A 24,098-nucleotide genomic window follows, 5' to 3' on the forward strand; every position below is an offset into this window, starting at 1 on the left:
ATTATCTCTACTCAACGTTATCACTGTTATCTGTGGTATTACATAGGACTGCAGGTAACTACTACATTATCTCTACTCAACGTTATCACTGTTATCTGTGGTATTACATAGGACTGCAGGTAACTACTACATTATCTCTACTCAACATTATCACTGTTATCTGTGGTATTACATAGGACTGCAGGTACCATCGACTACATTATCTCTACTCAACATTATCACTGTTATCTGTGGTATTACATAGGACTGCAGGCAACTACTACATTATCTCTACTCATTGTTATCACTGTTATCTGTGGTATTACATAGGACTGCAGGTAACTACTACATTATCTCTACTCAACGTTATCACTGTTATCTGTGGTATTACATAGGACTGCAGGTACCATCTACTACATTATCTCTACTCAACGTTATCACTGTTATCTGTGGTATTACATAGGACTGCAGGCAACTACTACATTATCTCTACTCAACGTTATCACTGTTATCTGTGGTATTACATAGGACTGCAGGTAACTACTACATTATCTCTACTCAACGTTATCACTGTTATCTGTGGTATTACATAGGACTGCAGGTAACTACTACATTATCTCTACTCAACGTTATCACTGTTATCTGTGGTATTACATAGGACTGCAGGTAACTACTACATTATCTCTACTCAACGTTATCACTGTTATCTGTGGTATTACATAGGACTGCAGGTACCATCGACTACATTATCTCTACTCAACATTATCACTGTTATCTGTGGTATTACATAGGACTGCAGGCAACTACTACATTATCTCTACTCATTGTTATCACTGTTATCTGTGGTATTACATAGGACTGCAGGTAACTACTACATTATCTCTACTCAACGTTATCACTGTTATCTGTGGTATTACATAGGACTGCAGGTAACTACTACATTATCTCTACTCAACGTTATCACTGTTATCTGTGGTATTACATAGGACTGCAGGTACCATCTACTACATTATCTCTACTCAACATTATCACTGTTATCTGTGGTATTACATAGGACTGCAGGCAACTACTACATTATCTCTACTCAACGTTATCACTGTTATCTGTGGTATTACATAGGACTGCAGGCAACTACTACATTATCTCTACTCATTGTTATCACTGTTATCTGTGGTATTACATAGGACTGCAGGTAACTACTACATTATCTCTACTCAACGTTATCACTGTTATCTGTGGTATTACATAGGACTGCAGGTAACTACTACATTATCTCTACTCAACGTTATCACTGTTATCTGTGGTATTACATAGGACTGCAGGTAACTACTACATTATCTCTACTCAACGTTATCACTGTTATCTGTGGTATTACATAGGACTGCAGGTAACTACTACATTATCTCTACTCAACGTTATCACTGTTATCTGTGGTATTACATAGGACTGCAGGTAACTACTACATTATCTCTACTCAACGTTATCACTGTTATCTGTGGTATTACATAGGACTGCAGGCAACTACTACATTATCTCTACTCAACGTTATCACTGTTATCTGTGGTATTACATAGGACTGCAGGTAACTACTACATTATCTCTACTCAACGTTATCACTGTTATCTGTGGTATTACATAGGACTGCAGGTACCATCTACTACATTATCTCTACTCAACATTATCACTGTTATCTGTGGTATTACATAGGACTGCAGGTAACTACTACATTATCTCTACTCAACGTTATCACTGTTATCTGTGGTATTACATAGGACTGCAGGTAACTACTACATTATCTCTACTCAACGTTATCACTGTTATCTGTGGTATTACATAGGACTGCAGGTAACTACTACATTATCTCTACTCAACGTTATCACTGTTATCTGTGGTATTACATAGGACTGCAGGTAACTACTACATTATCTCTACTCAACGTTATCACTGTTATCTGTGGTATTACATAGGACTGCAGGTACCATCTACTACATTATCTCTACTCAACATTATCACTGTTATCTGTGGTATTACATAGGACTGCAGGCAACTACTACATTATCTCTACTCATTGTTATCACTGTTATCTGTGGTATTACATAGGACTGCAGATACCATCTACTACATTATCTGTACTCAACATTATCACGGTTATCTGTGGTATTACATAGGACTGCAGGTACCATCTACTACATTATCTGTACTCAACATTATCACTGTTATCTGTGGTATTACATAGGACTGCAGGCAACTACTACATTATCTCTACTCAACGTTATCACTGTTATCTGTGGTATTACATAGGACTGCAGGTAACTACTACATTATCTCTACTCAACGTTATCACTGTTATCTGTGGTATTACATAGGACTGCAGGTAACTACTACATTATCTCTACTCAACGTTATCACTGTTATCTGTGGTATTACATAGGACTGCAGGTAACTACTACATTATCTCTACTCAACGTTATCACTGTTATCTGTGGTATTACATAGGACTGCAGGTAACTACTACATTATCTCTACTCAACGTTATCACTGTTATCTGTGGTATTACATAGGACTGCAGGTAACTACTACATTATCTCTACTCAACGTTATCACTGTTATCTGTGGTATTACATAGGACTGCAGGTACCATCTACTACATTATCTCTACTCAACATTATCACTGTTATCTGTGGTATTACATAGGACTGCAGGCAACTACTACATTATCTCTACTCATTGTTATCACTGTTATCTGTGGTATTACATAGGACTGCAGATACCATCTACTACATTATCTGTACTCAACATTATCACGGTTATCTGTGGTATTACATAGGACTGCAGGTACCATCTACTACATTATCTGTACTCAACATTATCACTGTTATCTGTGGTATTACATAGGACTGCGGGTAACATCTACATTATTTGTGCACAGAGATTTAGCGCAGTTATCGGCAGTAATAAATAGGACTGCAAGTGATACCTACTACATCTGTAGAAATGGTAATGTGCCTTTAGTTTTGGTTATCTTTGATTTTATGGGTCAGCATGGAGCACCCACATGAGAGTGATCTGCAGAAAGGGGCATGATTGTGAAGGAAACCTTCTGACCTAATAATATCGGCATCTTTCAAGAGCAAGGAAGGCCATGTGCAGCTCTATATGAGATCTTGGTTGGGGAAAAGAGGTCTAATAAGTTCCGGATATACAGCTCCGTCATAGTATTAAACAGTTTTAGAGCTTACCTGGCAAACCCATACCCTTTTTTACCCCCTTCATAAAGCTCTCGGTCATATCCAAACGGTCCAGACGGAGCCCCAGGATGTTGGATGCAGGTTCTACTTCTTCCATTCAGCTGCAATCCTTCCAAATGTTCGATCTGCTGTTTGACTGCACGTGGATTCTTACAGAAGTCACAGGATTTGCTACACAGCGGCTTCTCGTCACCAAAATATGACGCAATGGTAGCATGGCGACACCTGGGGGAGACGGAACAGCATCTTAGCTTTTGATGTGAGGCAAACCTTCTAATATGTCATGATTTCATGTGTTAGAACATTCAGATTCTGGGGATAATGGGTGAACCATAAGAGCCCATGTATATGTCTCAATAGATCACCTCACAGGAAAGACTGTAGGGTAGAGTTTCCACTACAGTGCTGGAGCCGCCAGGCTGGTCTCTGGGATGGGCCTGCCATCTACTACATGACAAAGATGTCTTTCACTGAGCTGAAGGAGTGGCACTGTGTCTCAGCTTGCAGAGTGAAGAAAAGCAGAGTATCTAACCCCAGACAAGCAGCGTCTGTCCCTGAGCAGCAGCCATGGGCGCAACCTGCCACCCAGAGAAGAGGAGCCTGTCTGTGCATCACAGTGTGACCTCCAATATATGTCCGCCCAGTTCCACTACATTACACCAGGACTAACTACAGTGTAACTTGTGCTGGAGTTTGGCCATCAGATCGGGGGCGACATACCCATTTCAGGGTGGTGTCAGCAATCACTGGGAAAATGCATCTGTACTGTCGCAGGATGAAGGCATTCAGGAGTTTATAGAAATGGGGTACACTGCTCCAAACGTCTATGTGGGGAACACTTTTTACACCATCTCCTAGCTGGTGGACACTTAAATCAATATTTGGCATCAAAATTGGCACATATCTACATGGTGCAAGCATTCATAGCCATGTCGCTTTCTATCACCGGGTATAAGCTGTGAATGTAGGCGTAGAAAGTGTACGGGGCGCACACATTTGGTGCACAATCTCCCCTATTGTGAAAAGTTTCCCTGGCTGGGATGAAACTTGTCACAGTGACTGAAGCCCTCAGACCGGCCCAGCTGTTTGCCTGCACACAGGGTAAGCCTCCTACCCTCCCCTTTTTGGAGAGCTGTAATTCCAAACCTCCCATCTCTAAGGCAACAGGGCAGCCAGGCAGAAGGGCACAGGCAGCTGTCAGGCAGGCAGCAGTGCTGGACTGAGAGCAGGGGTAAGACCTAGATGCTGTGTGCTCTGATTCTTTTCTGACTTCTGCACTTTCCACACTCTCAGATTATGAACATGTCCATCTGGATTGGTGACAATGACAACACCAGCTCCGTAGCGTGGAGGCGAGATCCCCACAGAAGCCTCACAAAGCTTCTTGCAGTTAAGATGAAGCAGCGCTAAACCTGTCAGAACTTTTGGTTATTTATCAAAGAACCTTTGTAAAAACAGAGCTAGCACCTGGGGATATCATGATGGGATCTGTTCAGCACTCACTACCTAAGTGATGTGAAGCTACAGACAGGGGAAGATCCCTGGGGTTATGGCTTCTAGGTAACATTGCATCACCGAGGAGATCCAGTAATCATTTCAACAGATCCAGCAGCAATCCCTTAACACAAACAAGTTGTGCAGACACAACCTTTGTCTTGCTATAAAAAAAAAAAACTTTTTTTCAACTGAATCAGTTTTTTTTAACATGTGACTTCTATAGAAAACTAATGTGTTAAATAGCCGTCAGTTCTGTCAGTTCTGTTTATTTGTTCATTTGAAAATTGTCCATTTTTAGCTTACTGGATCCGTTTTTAGCTTACTAAATCTGTGTTTATCTTACTGGATCCGTTTTTAGCTAACTGAATCTGTATTGATCTTACTGGATCCGTTTTTATCTTACGGGATCTGTTTTTAGCTTCCTGGATCCGTTTTTAGCTAACAATCTGTTTTTATCCTACTGGACCAGTTTTTATCTTACGGGATCTGTTTTTAGCTTCCTGGATCCGTTTTTAGCTTACTGGATCCGTTTTTAGCTTACCACTTCCATTTTTAGCTTACTGGATCTGTTTTGGATCCATTTTTAGCTTACGGGTTCCATTTTTATCTTACTGGATCCGTTTTTAGCTTACTGAATTTGTTTTTATCTTACTGCATGCGCTTTTAGCTTACTGGATCTGTTTTTAGCTTACTGGATCCATTTTTATTTTACTGGATTGGTTTTTAGCTTACCGCTTCCATTTTTAGCTTACTGGATCCGTTTTAATATTATGCTTCCATTTTTAACTTACTGGATCCATTTTTGGCTTACTGGATCGGTTTTAGGCTATGTTCACACATAGTGTCCTGTCCCTGCGGGTTCTCCCGCATCGGATTTGATAAATCTGCAGGGCAAACCCGCTGCGGTTATCCCTGCAGATTTATCGCGGTTTGTCCTGCGGGTTCTGCTGCGGGATTTTACCCCTACTATTGATGCTGCATATTCAGCAATATGCAGCATCAATAGTAATGTTAAAAATAAAAAAATAATGATATACTCACCCTCTGACGTCCCGATCTCCTCGGCGCTGCAGGCGGCGGTCCGGTTCCAAAGATGCTGTGCGAGAAGGACCTTTGTGACGTCACGGTCATGTGACCACGACGTCACCGCAGGTCCTGCTCGCATAGCAAACCTGAGACCGGACGGCCGCGTGCAGCGCTGAGACTTCAGAGGGTGAGTATAGCATTATTTTTTATTTTAATTCTTTTTTTTTTACTCAAATATGGTTCCCGGGGCCTGGAGGAGAGTCCCCTCTCCTCCACCCCGGGTATAACCCGCACATTATCCGCTTACTTCCCGCAAGGTGTGCACAGCCCCATGCGGGAAGTAAGCGGATCGATGCATTTCTATGGGTGCAGAATCGCTGCGATTCTGCACAAAGAAGTGACATGCTGCGGGTTGTAAACCGCTGCGTTCCCGCGCGGTTTTTCCCGCAGCATGTGCACAGCGGTTTGCGGTTTCCATAGGGTTTACAGGTTACTGTAAACGCTATGGAAACTGCAGCGGACCCGCAGTATAAAATCGCCGCGGTTCCTCGGTAAAAACCGCAATGTGTGAATATAGCCTTAAGCTTACCGCTTCCATTTTTAGCTTTCTGGATCTGTTTTTAGCTTACTGGGTCCATTTTTAGCGCACCACTTCCATTTTCAGCTTACTGGATCCGTTTTAGCTTACTGGATCTGTTTTTAGCTTACTGGATCCATTTCAAATGTAACAAAACTGATGGCTACTGAAAAGATCCTTTTTCCATGGTTTTCAATGTTAAAAAAAAAAACTGATTCAGTTGAAATCAGTTTTTTTTTAGATGAACAAAAACGTTGTGCTGCTGGATCTGTTCTAACTGATGATTACTGGACATGTGAACATAGCCATAAAGGATTGCTAGAATAAGTTGATGTGTGTCCAGAGAGAACACAGGGGCAGGATTAGTCCTAATGCAATGTACAAAGTGTCATCATTTCTGTCATATTTATCATATGGTTCCTCGGCTCACTGTAGACCACCCAGGACACGGACATTCCCTGCACAGGTCTAATACAGTTCCTCCTCTCACCACCATCTTGCACTGCGCCCATCTGATGTTGGAGGCGCCTAAAAACATCTGATTCCATACAAAGGAGTAGTATGCAGCTATATACTATGACAACGTAACATCAGAATTGTGGGAAAATGAATCCCTCAGCAGACTACAGACCAGGTGCCCAGCAGTCAGCACTCTGGGAGTCTCAGGGTGAAGTCTGTTAGTACCTGGCTCGGCAGTTTTGGTTTGGTCCACAGTCATCATTTAACCATTACACATATTAGAGCAGGGAATAGTAAAATATTCTCGCAAGGATGTGTCTAGATTATAATTTCTATAGAAATAGATATGAACCATCTCAGAACTTCACTGTTCGGACGACTCAGTGATCACAATAAACAGGTGTGACTCAGACTAGGCTACTGTGATGCCCCCCATACGAATACCAGCCCAGAGCAGGGCACTGAGGGAGCAGCTGCCGCACAGGGCTGTTCACTAAGGCTCTGGAGTAACTGCTGCTACTCATCACCACTAACCATCTGGCTGCATTAATGACGGCTACACTAACCAAGATGCATTCCCATAGGTAACATACACCACCCATTAATAACGTCAGCTAGGAGATGCTAGGACTCATTCATTAAATGTCAACAGCTTGGGTGTTACCCACTCCCTGCCATGCCTCTGGGGCAATGCAAGAAATGGCTGGAGAAGAACACCGGCCACATAAGAGACTGGTGCCGAGGAGAAAGGACAGAAACATAGTGATGACAAATAGACAAAGATGGCGCATGATCCTTATGATCATTAAATCATTGAAAAAACAATAATCAAAGTTACATATTTAACAGAAGGAACTAATTCAACCAAGGAACTGTCAGACAAAAGTACTTTAACAAAGGTGTTGTCCGAGCCACATAAAGATCCATCAGAGAAGTCTAACAAGCGGAATCCTAACAGTGTGTAATATGCTCACTGTTAGGATTCACAGTCCCATAGGGCGTCACTTGACTGCTGATATGTGATTGGCCCTCTTGTGACTGCATGCCAACCACTTTCTCTTTTGTTCCTGTCAATGATCTCAATAAGCAAATCACAAATAGTCATGTTACAACCTCCAGGACTGTGAAAACAGAGCAAAATCCTAAGAGTGAGTATATTACACACTGTTAGGATTCTGCAGATTAGACTAATTCGTTAGCTTTTTACATGCGCAGACAAACCCTTTAAGTATTGTTTGCAAAGTGCAGTTTTGGCCAAATTGTAAATGTCTGTTTAAAGGGGTTATCCAGGCTTGAGAGCAAAGTCTACAGTAATTCTGTGTGACTGCAGGCTCATAATTGTGACAGCATGAGGTGCTTACGCTGTTTTGATTCCTCGGTGCAAGGGAGCAGTCACGTGGCTACATTAATGTGATGTATGTATATGTTGTCACTTACAGACTAGACGCGTTGGCTTCTCTTAATTCACTTCCATTGAGTGGAGCCAGATGAGACTAATCGGCATGTGACTGCATGTATGCAATTCATATAAATGCGCTAATGTAGCCACTGGCTTGCACCAGCAATACTGGGGAATCAAGACAGCGTTCATTGTGCACGCTTTTATGATTCAGAAGTCTGCAGACAGGATTAGTAACATAAGGATGAATGACCTCGGGGAGATCAAAACATCCAACACCGCAGAGACACCATCACGTGTTTCTCAACGCAATGATCCAGAACACTGCCCCCATCCCCTATGGGAAATATGCAAATGCATATAGAGAAGCCGCGGAGACACCATCACGTGTTTCTCAACGCAAGCAAGAAACAGCCAGGTCTTTCACCGGGAAGGAACAACCACGGGAAGGGCAGCATCCAAAAAGGAAAACCACCTATGCCAAAACATGGTATCCATCCACAGACAGCTGTTTCATGGAGTTTGCCCCTCATCAGTGTGGAGTAGGAAACTGGCTATTAGGAGCAGTGCCTGGTAAAAGGCTATAAACATAAGGATGAATGACCTCGGGGAGATCAAAACATCCAACACCGCGGAGACACCACCACGTGTTTCTCAACGCAGTGATCCGTGATGGTGTGTCTGCGGTGTTGGATGTTTTGATCTCCTCGAGGTCATTCATCCTTATGTTTATAGTCCTTTTACCAGGCACTGCTCCTAATAGCCAGTTTCCTACTCTACGCTGATGAGGGGCAAACACCCCGAAACAGCTGTCTGTGGATGGATACCATGTTTTGGCATAGATGGTTTTCCTTTTTGGATGCTGCCCTTCCCGTGGTTGTTCCTTCCTGGTGAAAGACCTGGCAATTTATTGCTTGCGTTGAGAAACACGTGATGGTGTCTCCGCGGCTTTTCTACATGCAGACATGATTAGTGACTGCAGACTTTGCTCTCAAACTTGGACATCCCTTTTAAGGTTGAATTGACAAGTCCGTGATCCAAATAGACAAAACAGATGCAACCATGATGGCATCTGTGTGCTCTCTGTTCACATTGCTGACCTGATCATTGAAATGTTTGGACCACAAATTGCAATAAACTTAAAATATACCTCCATTAGTCCACAAAAAATAGACATGTGAAAAGAGCTATGTATTATAATGTGTCTGCATGTTATCTGTTAAAAACAGGAAAGCACACGTATGATAAAAATGGACATCTGAATGAGGCCCAAGGAAGATGCCTTTTCAAAAAGGCTGTATTCAAAAATGCCTCTTTTAATCAGTAGTATCCTTCACAAGTTATAATTGCCTAAAATTTCAAGACGACCATTCCTATTACTTATTTTTTACAGAAGCCAGGATTCCATACAATTCTGAACTTCATAGGCTTTGTTAAGGAAACCATAATACAGACTTCTCTTATTCTGCATTGTGGCCATAGCCATAAAGGACACCAAGTGAATCTAAATCACTATCTACAATCTACATTATTACTAACGCCTATACGCAACGGACACTATAAAAAACATTGTAGTAGTCTGAACAAAGTTGCAGATGGTAGTCTTAGGGGTGGGAACACTAAATACACACACTGTTTTTACTACTCAAGTTTGAAGACTTCTTCATAACTTTTTTTACACTGTAACTTTTCTTTAATCTTTTCAAGTCCCATTGAGACAGCACTGGTAAAAACTAAAGATAAAAATGCCATACTCAGTGTGCCATGGTTTGAGAAAAATGCCACAAGCCCCAGAAAAGCAATAAACAACGCTGTGCACATAGACCTTTTAATAATTGGCTGTAGACTTTAAAGCAGGGGTGCACAACCCTTTTGATAGAAGGGCCACATTGCCATACTGAACCCAGCACAAGGGTCGCAATGAAAATGAAAGGAGGTATTACCTTCTGTGATATTTACGGTAAAGTACAGTATTGACAAAGTATATACCATAACGCTGGATAGGCAGAAATCCTACTAAGTGTACGTTCACATTAGCGTTTTGCGTGTTTGCGTCGGGCGCCGCAGCGGCGACGCATGCGTCATGCGCCCCTATATTTAACATCGGGGGCGCATGGACATGCGTTGTGCTGGGTTGTGCGACGCATGCGTTTTTTTTGCCGCAAGCGTTGGGCAAAGAAAACGCAACAAGTTGCATTTTTTTGCATCCAAATTTCGGCAAAAAAGGACGCATGCGTCGCAAAACGCAGCGTTTTAGCGTGCGTTTTGGTGCGTTTTTATTTGCGTTGTGCGCCGCTGCGAACGTAGCCTTACAGGAGTCCTAGCTCCACCAATCAACAAGGACTTAGAAAAAGATCCTGCACCGAAATTCACACAAGAAAACACTTTAAGTGTTACCATCCCCAAGAACCTATCCCAATATGTAGTAGGTGTAATAATAATATTAGTAAATACCTCCTATTAGAAATGTAGTCTAGTTTTTCTGATCCACTTTGTCTCTTTCCTCATGTGCAGGCATTGCAGGACCTTAGGTATCCATGGTTATGAAAACTAGCTAGCTAACGGTCACCAGATCAGTGGTTGTAACTATGGATACCTAAGGCCTTGCAATGCCTGTACATGAGGTAAGAGAAATGCGAATAAGAAAAACTATACTGCATTTCTAATTGGAGGTATTAACTAATATTAAATGAAAAGGCCCCTTTAAAAATACTCTTTGAATAAGCTTCGGATTGATTTTAATGGGAAAAAGTTCCTGTGGTGCACGGTGATGTTGTTTTTTCATGTTATTTTGAGCATTTACCAATAAATTCAACAGGAAGCTCAATAGGAAGCAATTTTGTAGGAAAATTAAATTCTAAATCCTTGTAAAAAAAAACAAAAAAACTTTGTGACTATACCCCAAAGAGCAAAGAGTCATGAATGCTTATGGCTTTTGTTAGGATTTTTTTTACTTACTGCCTAATGATTCAGAACTCCCATTAACTACAGTGAAGTCAGCCACAGACATGGAAGGACACGTGTCGAATTCACATAACCCGTTTGGCGCTCCAGAAAGGAGTAAGAGACCCCATTCTCCTGAGGCATCCAGAGATGTCTACGCCGGGCACCATTAGTACTTGCCAGTCCCTGCTCCTCATCTGCTGCCACGGCTCTTGTGTGTGTGGCTGCTCACATTTACCGTAGCTAGCCTTTCTGTGTCCATTTGGCTTGAGGCCACACAGAATAGCATCGTGGGTCACTTGTTGCCCCTACACCCCAGGTCACAGATTGGGTACCCCTGATCTAAAGTAATATCTTGCTCGCATCTATTATGACGGAAAATAATGAGAACTATAAAAAGGAAGCTCACGCCAGCCTTTACTTCCCAGCAGTCACAATAGATACAAAACACATGGAGAACATAAGGAGTGGATTGTAAGGGGTGCAAAAAGGCATAAACATAAGGATAGTGAAAGAGAGACGCCAATGTGAGACACAGATATAAGCAACACAAGAGGTATTTCTAACCCAAACTACCTACACTACTCTCGTTATTCGTTACGACCCCAGCATCAGGGATAGTACCTGCGGCAGACAAAGCGCTGCATCAAGACCCCATCACAATGGCGCTATCTGGCCTGACCCTTACAGCAAGATAGCAGCGTGCCACCTACCAGCGACAACTCCAGGACCTGCTGAAGTGTAGGTGGATAATGTCCAACATAATGAGGAGATAGACCTGTGGTCCAGTGCCAGGGAATTCTATGATATGCCCAAAGTATGCAACAACTTTGTTGGAGCTTTCCCCAATTACATGGTGGAGGGAAAAAAAATCATAGAAAACCTCATCTGCAAGAGAAAAGGTATATAGAACATTTCCCAAACTGGTTTCCAGTCATCATGTAAAGGCTCGGATCAGATATAGGTAGAGTCCTATACTGTAGGGAAACAGCAGAAGTATCCCGTATATACTGGATTAACCATATAGTGTCATACGTGATCACTCATCAATATCACCGCACACTCTTTTGGCTATAATGGTGTTATGTGGGAGCCTATGACTATACTCACATTGGGATCTCTCCAGGAGCATACATGGAGCATGGTCACATAATGGACAATGATCAGGGCCATACCCAAACAAGGCTTTTGACTGTAAACTTCCTGCAGTCACTATGGTACAAATACAAACTGTGCTTCAGTTGGCATCTAGCAACGCTGAAATCATGACCACCAACATCTCCTATTACCATTAACGCAGCCCAGGAAATACCAATCAGCATACTACATGTGGACAATGATCTGTCATTCAATCATCTGATGTAATAACCAGGAAATCCATAATAACAGCTTTCTTATAGAGGCCAATGTTTACAAGCTAGCAGGTAGTATTGGCCAGGAAACCTAGAACCAGCTTTAGAAAGTTTATCAACTTGTCAATAACTTTTGGAAGTGAGAGTCAAAGTAACTGAAGGCAAGCACAGGCAGAAGTTGCGATCGTGTTGATGTTTTGATCAACATATATCCACAAGCAAGCAGTATCTAACGTAGTGCAAGATAATCTGCAGACACACAACTTACAATTTTCTTGAACCAAGAAGTATAAGAGATTGCAAGATATCAGTGCTGATCCTGAGTCTTAGCAGCTACACGCCCTAGTCAGGTTCCCAGGTTCTTGTGTCAGTCAATGACCAGTGATGTGTATCAAGGGGGCTAGCTCACTGACTCATTTTAATAGCCAAGCCAGCCCCTTCTCTGTTACTAGACGTGACAAGACTGGTTTATCTACTGAAATGAGCTAGCAACTAAGCCCCTTCACAATCAGCGCTGTGCAGAACTGATCCCATAACCAGTGCCCAATATCTTGAAATCAAGAATGATTATCTTATCATCAGAGAAGAAGCCATCAGTGCCATCAGTGATCATATGGAATACTATGGCTGGTCCAGTTACTGCATGGACATGCTGGATGCTCAAGAGCGACAGATGAAGTTGCTAATATATCAAAGTCTAACATTTTGGACGCCCCTCCCCAATATAATAACTTAGATTTCCATAATAAAAGGTTTGAAAAGGGTTTTGTTTTATTTAACTAAACCAACTTTAACTGCAATAAAGTAACGCACATTAACCCAACACACAAGAACATTCCACAAGCTAAACAGGACAGAAAATATCTGAGATAACAGTGATGGAGGGATTGTTTTTCCTGCACAGAAGAGATATTCTCTCCATTAAGTGCTGTGAGCCTCTAACACAGGAATAGCCGACAGCATAGACTGGCCGTAGAGCGTTTATCACAACACTGTGAAATACTTGGAAGTTCTGATCTCACATGGGAATTTTCCTTTTCACTATTTTTTCTAAAGGTTTTCAATACAATGGCTTTATTACATTTTGGGGTAAAATTACACATGTACTCCCCCTCAATGTCTCTTACTATTATTGTATGACTGCCCCTGCCCTCTTAAAGGACAGTGTGTGCCAAGGTGTCTCTAATGGTTTCACTGGTGACATTATTAGTCACATCACGTTCTCTCTTCAATGCTGAAGCCAGTTTGTCAAGATAACAGATGATGGGTCATTTCAAGGTTAAAGGATATGGTGCTTGCTGTATTCATAGGTAATGTGGTTTTATTTTTCACTTGAATGTATTTGTTCTTCTTCTGCATATGGCAGTCATGATGCATAAAAAGACTTCATTATACATAAGTGGTTTGGATGATATTAGAAAGGTTCTGCTCTGTCATTCCAGAAACAGCGCCACTCTTGTCCATGAGTTGTGTATGGTACTGCAGCTCAGACTAACCTGAGTAAATAAGGCCAGTTTCATACAGTTGTGTGAAAAAGTGTTTGCCCCTTCCCGATGTCCTATACTTTTGTATGTTTGCCACACTTAAGAAAAACAAAATTAAGACTTTGGAGTGGCCTAGTCAGAGTCCTGTCTTTAATCCAATAGAGATGTTGTGGCATGACCTTAAAAAGGCAGTTCGTGCTCAGAAACCCTCCAATGTGGCTGAATTACAACAATTCTGCAAAGATGAGTGGGACAAAATTCCTCCAGATCGTTGTAAAAGACTCATTGTCAGTTATCACAAACTCATCATTGCAGTTGTTGCTGCCAAGGATGGCCCAATCGGTTATTAAATTTAGGGGGCAGTCACTTTTTCACACAGGACCCTGTAGGTTTGGATTTCTTTTTCCCCTAAAGACCTTTATTTAAAAACTGCATTTTGTGGTTACTTGTGTTATAGTTGTCTAATATTTAAATTTGTTTGCTGATCAGAAACATTTAAATGTGACAAACATGCAAAAGAATAGGATATCTGGAAGGGCAAACACTTTTTCACACAACTGTATATGACAGCATGGTCTGTTCTTGGATAATGATACAAGATATATAAGGCTGGCGAGCAAAGTGAAGGACAAAAGTGCACTGTTTATGGAGGGGAAAAAGGAGATGCAGACGTAGACTGATAGCATTTAAAGCACAACTTCAGAGGAGGGGGGGGTTCAGCACTGAAGTGGCGCTTTAAACGTCAGCCCTCGGACCCCGTTCCTACCTTCCAGTGCCTCTACCTTTTACCGATGCTACTCCAGTCCCATGGAACCATCTTGTGCCCATAACTTCTGACTGACTGGAAGATATCAATGCAAGTCTATGAGAGCCACACCGACGCTCTCATAGAGATGTATTAAAAAGTGACCTCTGGCGCGCTCCATGAAACAATGAAGCTGCCGGCAGGTCACATTTTTTGCTGGAGACCGGCAGGAGTGATGTTGGTTAAAGATGAAGGTGGCAGGTGAGTATGAGACCGGCGAATTAAATTTAACCCCTTCACGACATGCGCCGTACTAGTACTGCGCATGCCGTGAATCCCCCTTTGATGTGGGCTCCGGCGGTGAGCCCACATCAAAGTCGCGACATGTCAGCTGTTTTGTACAGCTGACATGTGCGCGCAATAGCGGCGGGTGAAATCGCTATTCACCCGCCGCTATTAACCTGTTAAATGCCGCTGTCAAACACAGACAGCGGCATTTAACTACCGCATCCGGCCGGATATGACGTCATCGCCGACCCCCGTCACATGATCGGGGGTCGGCGATGCATCAGGAAGGTAACCATAGAGGTCCTTGAGACCTCTATGGTTACTGATGCAGGTCTGCTGTGAGCGCCCCCCCTGTGGTCGGCGCTCACAGCACACCTGCATTTCTGCTACATAGCAGCGATCTGATGATCGCTGCTATGTAGCAGAGCCGATCAGGCTATGCCAGCTTCTAGCCTCCCACGGAGGCTATTGAAGCATGGCACAAGTAAAAAAAAAAAATGTTTTTAAAAATATGAAAAAAATATAAAAAATATAAAAGTTTAAATCACCCCCCTTTCGCCCCATCCTAAATAAAACAATAAAAAAAGAACCAAACCTACACGTATTTGGTATCGCCGTGTTCAGAATCGCCCAATCTATCAATTAAAAAAAAGCATTAACCTGATCGCTAAACGGCGTAGCGATAAAAAAATCCGAAACGCCAGAATTACGTTTTTTTGGTCGCCGCGACATTGCATTAAAATGCAATAACGGGCGATCAAAAGAACGTATCTGCGCAAAAATGGTATAATTAAAAACATCAGCTTGGCACGCAAAAAATAAGCCCTCACCCGACCCCAGATCACGAAAAATGGAGACGCTACGGGTATCGGAAAATGGCACTTTTTTTTTTTTTTTTTTTTTTTTAGCAAAGTTTGGAATTTTTTTTCACCACTTAGATAAAAAATAACCTAGACATGTTAGGTGTCTATGAACTCGTACTGACCTGGAGAATCATAATGGCAGGTCAGTTTTAGCATTTAGTGAACCTAGCAAAAAAGCCAAACAAAAAAACAAGTGTGGGATTGCACTTTTTTTGCAATTTCACCGCACTTGGAATTTTTTTCCCGTTTTCTAGTAAAAGACATGGTAAAACCAATGGTGCCGTTCAAAAGTACAACTTGTCCCGCAAAAAATAAGCCCTCACATGACCATATTGACGGAAAAATAAAAAAGTTATGGCTCTGGGAAGGAGGGAAGCGAAAAACGAACACGCAAAAATGAAAAAGGGCCGCGACTTGAAGGGGTTAAAGTACCACTCCAGTGGTGCAATAAGAAAAACACTGGAGTTGTGCTTTAATTTTGTGGTCTTGCAGTATGAAGCAGAGACACTGAGAGGCAACAGAAATGAGCACATGTTCATTGCTGCAGGAATAAACGCTGAATAAGGGAGTTCATAAATGGCTAATTTTGATTATTACGATTGATCATCGGTTAATTTGGAGAAACGACATATTGTACACTTTAGCCGACTGATTAATGTTCATAATTATTCAGAACACTGGTGGGGCGTGTAGGATTTTTTTGGCGGATGATCTTCACTGACTTCATCATCAGTGTACAAAAATTCAATAATGTTGGATGTAGTCTAAAAAGTGGGGGCATAGCCGAATGACTGACCGTTCAGTCCATTTTCATCAAATCTGTATGGGGGTCTTAACACAATTCACAGCAAAAGAACACCATATAAGAATAGAATAATATACTCAATAAAACTTAACATTTAATAATATTCTTACAATAAAAACACACACCACATACAACCTTAGACCGGAGCCAGTTGTTTGACACAAAAAACATAAGACAAAGATACAGGGTGCTCTCGATCCCTAGGTTTCCGACTATCTGTCCCCTACCTTGCCGCGGAGGTTGGCACCCTATGTATCCTGCGCAATGGCGCTCCCGCTCAACGTAGGCTATCCCTAAATCGCCTTGATGGGCCCTTACGTGCAAGAAATGAAAAAAAGGTCAAACAACAGAGCATTCACTCAAACAAATTATCACAATGATAACTAATAATAAACAACTTATTGCACATGCCCAGATATACTAGTGCGTATCATAAATATATTTGGCATTCTTTTGATGTTGCACTTATTATAAGCAGCAACAAACTAGGGTCACCTGTATAACATCCCTAGGTGGCCCTACCTGCCTGTGGGGGTTGGCACCCTATAATCCTGCGCAAATGGCGCCCCCACTCCACGTAGTCTATCCCTGGTAACACCCTATACTACTTGCAAGGGGATAAAAAATACTAAATAGGGGGAAAAAAAACTCTCAACCAGAAATAGTACACAGCAGGCCCCCCCAAAATGACAAAGGGCTAAAAACAACACACCAAACAGTGTCAATAAATTGTTAGTAAATAGAAAGAATTCTCAAATATACAATTATGTAATTCTCATAATTCTCAAGTATGCAATTCTCGACACGTTTCATCAGGAGACATAACTATTCAGAGAACTTATCTGAGTGACGATTCAGGAGGATAAAGATCACACTCTGCCATTAATAATGTGCGGCGGGGAACAGTGTCCATCCGGTACCACAGGTCTTAACACCCACACTCCTGTGAGAAGTCTAGAGACCACAGTGAATATTTAAACGCTGATTTTAGAGTATGGAGAGTTAAAGGGAATCTGTTAGCAGGTTTTTGCTATGTAATCTGAAAACAGCATGAAGTATGGGTTAAAACACAGATTTCAACAATGCGTCACATGTCAGGCTATTTACTTACAATGAAGGTTATATCATATAGTGATTATCATGGCCGGGACTCCAGCAGCACGTGCATGCTAGTCTGACTCAGCCCCTTTCTATGATAAGCCGCTCACCGTCTACATAAAAATAAACATTGAAAGCCTGGTATGGGCAGCGTTCGCTGTCTCAGCTGTGTAGCATTGCTAAATCTAAAAACTCTGATTACGGTATGTTACAACGGCTGCATCGAGAAAAGAAAAAAAAAAGATACATCAATGGATTAAGGGTCTCTTTGCCTACATCATGCTACTCTCAGATGAGATAGAAAAAAACCTGCTGACAGATTCCCTTTCATAATCCAACAAATTCTCAATCTAATATATAAAGCTGAATGTGTGTGTGTATGTATGTATGTATGTGTATATGTCCGGGATTGGCATCTGAACCGTCGCAGCTACAGCCACAAAATTTTGCACAGTCACACGTCTGGACCCCGAGAGCGTCATAGGCTATGTTGTGAGGTGAAATTTTAACCCTGCGCTTTCCAATTCACCAAACAATTTTGCCCATATCTACATAATGGGGAAAAATTGAAAGGAAAAGCGAGGCAAATTGACAGCTGCCAGATGTGAACAAGGGGGACTTAAAGAATGAGAGCGATGGCGCCAAAGAGTATATACCGTACAGTTGCTATGGTGGGGCCCCGACATGGGATACTTCCCACACATGGGGATATGAACACACACACTACCACGTGCTTGAACACATATACCACTCTCAGCACACATTTCACCAAACATACACCAACCTCACCACATAAAAGTCGAAACACAAAAGTCGCCTCTCAAAACTCGCCACGCGCGAAACTCGCCACATGCAAAACTAGGCTCACGCAAAACTCGCCACACGTGCAAAACTCACCTCATGGAAAACTCGCCAAATGCAAAACTTGCACATGCGGAAAAATTGCCACATGCACAAAAGTTGCAACACATGCAAAAGTTGCCTCACACAAAACTTGCACATACTCAAAAGGCACCACACATAATACTCGCCATGTGCAAAACTCGCCATGCGCAAAACTTGCTGCACACAACTTGCTACACTAACCTGTCACATGCAGCTCGACACACAAAAAGTTGCTACACGCATGTCGCCACACAAAACTCATCTCACAAAAGTCGCTACATGCATGTCGCCACACGCAACTCAGCACACACAACTTGACACACGAAACTCACACTAAAACACACACAAGTCTGGTATTATCCTTCAAAAATAAAAATCTGATTAATAAGCAGACAAACTACAAGAGCAACAAATGTACCATATAGGAAATCCAGCAGCTGTCAGTCACATGACCTGTCTATTATGTGTATGTGTGAGCTAATATATACTGCCAGGGGGGAGGGCTTCCTGTTGGCTGGGGATTTATCAGGCTGCCAATTTAGCTTACAAATACTGAGGTAAAAATACTGACCAAATAACATGTGAACGAGGTCCAATACAGAAGGAGATGACATACAGATATATACTATGTACAGGGAAGATGACACACAGGTATATACTATATACAGGAGGAGATGACACACAGATATATACTATATGCAGGAGAGATGACACACAGGTATATGCTATATACAGGAGGAGATGACATACAGGTATATACTATATACAGGAGGAGATGACATACAGGTATATACTATATACAGGAGGAGATGACATACAGGTATATGCTATATATAGGAGGAGATGACATACAGGTATATACTATATACAGTAGATGACACAGATATATACTATATACAGGGGAGATGACAAACAGGTATATACTATATACAGGAGGAGATGACACACAGCAGGTATATACTATACTAGATGGTGGCCTGATTCTAACGCATCGGGTATTCTAGAATATGCATGTCCACGTAGTATATTGCCCAGCCGCGTAGTGTATTGCCCAGCCACGTAGTATATTGCCCAGCCACGTAGTATATTGCCCAGCCACGTAGTATATTGCCCAGCCACGTATTGCCCAGCCACATAGTATATAGCAGAGCCACATAGTATATTGCCCAGCACAGAGGCACGTAGTATAGAGACTTAAAAAAAAAAAAAACATATACTCACCTATAGTCCATTGAAGTCCTGCTTTACTTACCATCCGCCGCCTTTCTCGCTCCTCTCCATGCTCCCGGGATCGCTCCATTGCAAGCGGCAGCTTGCGGTTCGGTCCCAGGGCTGGTGTGAGCAGGACCTATGATGACGTCGCGGTCACATGACCGACCGTGACGTCACGGCAGGTCCTTGTCCCACACCAGCCCTGGGACGGGAGCGGAACCTGTTGTGAATTCTGTGGCTGAATTCACTCCTGTGGTCACAAGTGGTACTGCAGCTTCTGAGCTTCCTCCCTCAGGTGTTCTGGTGAGCTCGTTAACTGCTTCATTACTTAACTCCGCCTGATGCTGCTATCCTTGCTCCTTGTCAATGTTTCAGTGTTGGATCTGAGCTTCTCCTGATTGTTCCTGTGACCTGCTGCTCTGTATAGCTAAGTGCTTTTTGCTATTTTGTTGCTTTTTTTCTGTCCAGCTTGTCTTTTGTTTTGCTGGAAGCTCTGAGACGCAAAGGGTGTACCGCCGTGCCGTTAGTTCGGCACGGTGGGTTCTTTTTGCCCCCTTTGCGTGGTTTTTGCTTTAGGGTTTTTTGTAGACTGCAAAGTTCGCTTTACTGTCCTCGCTCTGTCCTAGAATATCGGGCCCCACTTTGCTGAATCTATTTCATCCCTACGTTTTGTCTTTTCATCTTACTCACAGTCATTATATGTGGGGGGCTGCCTTTTCCTTTGGGGAATTTCTCTGGGGCAAGTCAGGCCTATTTTTCTATTTTCAGGCTAGCTAGTTTCTTAGGCTGTGCCGAGTTGCCTAGGTAGTTGTTAGGCGCAATCCACAGCCGCTTTTAGTTGTGTTTAGGATAGGATTAGGTGTGCAGTCTACAGAGTTTCCACGTCTCAGAGCTCGTTCTTGTATTTTTGGGTATTTGTCAGATCACTGTGTGCGCTCTGATCGCTAAGCACACTGTGTCTCTGGATTGCCTTCATAACACCTGTCATTAGCAAACATAACAGGAACCTGCCGCTTGCAATGGAGCGGTGGCGAGGAGCGAGAAAGGTGGCAGAGGGTGAGTACTGCAGGTTTTTTTTTTTTTAATTATTTTTAACATGACATTTTTACTATTGATGACGCATAGGCAGCATCAATAGTAGAAAGTTGGGGACACAGGGTTAATAGCGGCGGTAACGGAATGCGTTACCGCCGGCATTAACCCTGTGTTAGCGGTGACCGGAGGGGAGTATGGAGCGTGCAGGGAGCGGAACGCCGGGGACACAGTGCGGGAAGCGGAGCGCCGGGAACAGTGAGTGCGGGGAGCGGGCGGCGGCCACTGAATATCCGTGACAGAAGGACAGACAGAAACGGAAGTACTCCTTAGACAATTATGTATATAGATTCTGGGGAGATGACATACAGGTATATACTGTATACAGGAGATGACATACAGGTGTATACTATATATAAGGGAGATGACAAACATGTATATACTGAGGTGAAAATGAGAGATATGAGGTGAAAACGAAAAGGTGTGAGTGCAAAATGAGAGGAGTGAGGGAAAATGGAGTGATCGGAAAATGACAGATCTAAGGTCGAAATGACAAGTGTTAGGGGGGAATGAGAGGAGGGGGAAAATAAGAGGAGTGAGGGGGAAAATGAGAGGTGTGAGGGGGAAAATGAGAGGTGTGAGGGGGAAAATGAGAGATGTGAGGGGGAAAATGAGAGATGTGAGGGGGAAAATGAGAGATGTGAGGGGGAAAATTAAAGATGTGATGGGGAAAATGAGAGGCGTGATGGGAAAATAAGAGAAGTGAGGTGCTATAACTAACCACAGATATTTACTATGCCCAGGCAACGCCGGGCTCTTCAGCTAGTTTTTTTTATAAATGGCAAACTAAAATCTATTGCCACAACACAATTATGTTATTTTAAAGTGCAGTAGTAAAACAACTTTTATTTCATTAGCAATATATTACAGATGAGTGAAAGTTAAAAGTATAAGAGAAAAGAGACTTCCATATTGTATATAATATGCAGCCTTATAGTAACAAATAATTGTACTTGGCAATATAGTACGTACGAGTCTGATGGTCGCCACACAACAGTATATACACCACAGCAGTTTCGAAGGGAATCTTCGTAGGCTGTTTGCTCTACCCACATGCTGGGGCTAGATGGCTATCGTCCCAATAACAAAGGTAAGAAAGCCAGCATACAGAAGTAGGGCACTAACCCGATGGGGCACCAAGAAGATGTAGTGTCCACTTGTACAGCAACCCATCAGAAATAATATGATCAGCCACTTTACTCTACATTATTGGTGTATTCCGCTCCTTTTGACAAAAGTAATGGACATAATTGAGTTAAACATGTTCAAACATTCCAAGAAAAAACTATGAAAGGAATTAAAGACTAACCTGTCCTTTCATAGAAAACCTGTAGAAAAGCATGTGTGCATGAAAGAAGTCCTAGGCCCAGCTAGTTCCCTTTATCATGCATGTTGCGTAACCTATATTATGAAGTTCCTGGTGACATTTTTTTGACAAAACAAAATGATGCTAATGTGGATATTTTTAATGGTTTCTAAAACAAGCATCACCTTTCCCGTTTTATGAACATTTTTTACATCTATCACAAGTGGAAAAACATCAGAAGATCCAGGAATACATTGATAGTCACTGAGTATCCCATGCTACAAGGAGCTTTTCGTAGGCTGTGCATTATGTTCCAGGGCGCTTCCTGTAGAGGCAAGTTGCCATCTCTGTACTGGGGCCCAAAGTCTGAGAACCAACCTAACCGTGATGTTTTCAATTTTAAACTAGGCAATGATCTAACACTACGAGGCATACATACTCGTTCCCAATATCAGTGCGGATCACAGGAGCTGTAGACACCAAATATTGAGTGCGTAAGACTCAATCAAGTAGGCCATTCTCATTTCTCATTGTAGTCTAATTTGAGCATAATTACAACTCCTATAGCAGGAAATGGAGAAAGGGAAGCATGAGTGTCCAGTCTGTGTACAGTGGGCGCAGCACCCGGTAGGATAGATGGGGCATATGGAAATTGCATCGATGAAACCTTTATGGCATACCCTTGTAGGTATGTCCAAGATGAGATGTCTAAGATAAGAACACCCCCTTTAAGTCGGTGCTGGTCTGAACGTGACTTAAGTAGTAGTAATATATAACAATCTTTCTTGTTGCTGCTTTGTGGCACTCATGTTTTTAATCTGAACAATACACTTAATTTTTTTTTTACTGAATACTACGAGTGCTTGCTCCTATGTGGATCTACCTAGAAGGCTTTTTGCTGTGCACCAGACAGGTGAGCTGATTGCCCACATTTTTTTCTTGTTACCATTAACATATTACAAAAGCTTGATAGGTACTTATAGAGCCTTAAAGGGAACATGTCAAGTGAAAACATGCTACTAAACCACAGATATGGGTCAATCTGCAGGCAGGGCCGAACTGGCCATCTGGCAAATGCCAGAAGGGCCAGCCTGGTTGTGGGCTGCCTTGTCTGCTACATTGTTAACAGAATCAGTGTTCTCAAGATACACATACTGTTAACAGTTGTGATGGAGCACAAAGTCACTGACTCCGTGACTTACCCCAGCATGCCACGGGAATCATTAGAAATATTGGTCTTGTACAAAATCTTCCCTTCCTCCATCCAGGGTAATATTAGTAATATATCCCATCTGGTTCATGGGGACAGTGACAGCATCGGCCTGCGTGATTTCAAATGCCAGGGCTGAATTTCTGCCCCAGTCCATACCTGTCTGCAGATTAATAACGTTCTGAACCTGACCATCGTCAGCACTTAGACTCCAGATGCTGGGAGGAAATTTACTTTATTCTTCCGAGTCCCTCCGGGTTACAGTCATGGGGGTGGTGCCAGCACAGGTTCAGTCACTTCCCAGTATATATATAGAGCGGCGGCTGTAACCACACCCCCGGCATTGACTGACAGCTCGCTCAGCATTAGATCCAGATGTCAGAGCCAGCAGCGCGGTTTCAGCCACCGTTCACTATACACTGAGCGGTGACTGAACCAGTCTCGTCAAAGCCAACGTGACTGAAACCTGACTGCTACCAGGAGGAATAAAGTTAATTTCTTCACAGCAGCAGGGGTCTAAAGTGTGTGCACCGGGCAGGTTCAGAACACTATTAACCTGAAGATTAACCCTATATCTGCGGGTTAATAGCATTTATTCACGTAACGTGTTCCCTTTAAGACTTGGTAAAT

General features: G+C 42.5%; 1 protein-coding gene across 3 annotated transcripts in view; it reads right to left on the minus strand.

Annotated features, from left to right (window-relative positions):
* RECQL5 (RecQ like helicase 5) overlaps positions 1 to 24,098 on the minus strand; it is a 109,430-nt gene that overhangs the window by 25,547 nt on the left and 59,785 nt on the right. For all 3 annotated transcript variants that reach the window (XM_069752031.1, XM_069752032.1, XM_069752033.1), the window contains exon 9: positions 3,219 to 3,452. In XM_069752031.1, coding sequence (XP_069608132.1) covers positions 3,219 to 3,452 — 234 coding nt within the window. The remainder of the gene's footprint in view (positions 1 to 3,218; positions 3,453 to 24,098) is intronic.

This window comes from Ranitomeya imitator, chromosome 2, assembly GCF_032444005.1.
Source record: "Ranitomeya imitator isolate aRanImi1 chromosome 2, aRanImi1.pri, whole genome shotgun sequence".
Taxonomy (NCBI): domain Eukaryota; kingdom Metazoa; phylum Chordata; class Amphibia; order Anura; family Dendrobatidae; genus Ranitomeya; species Ranitomeya imitator.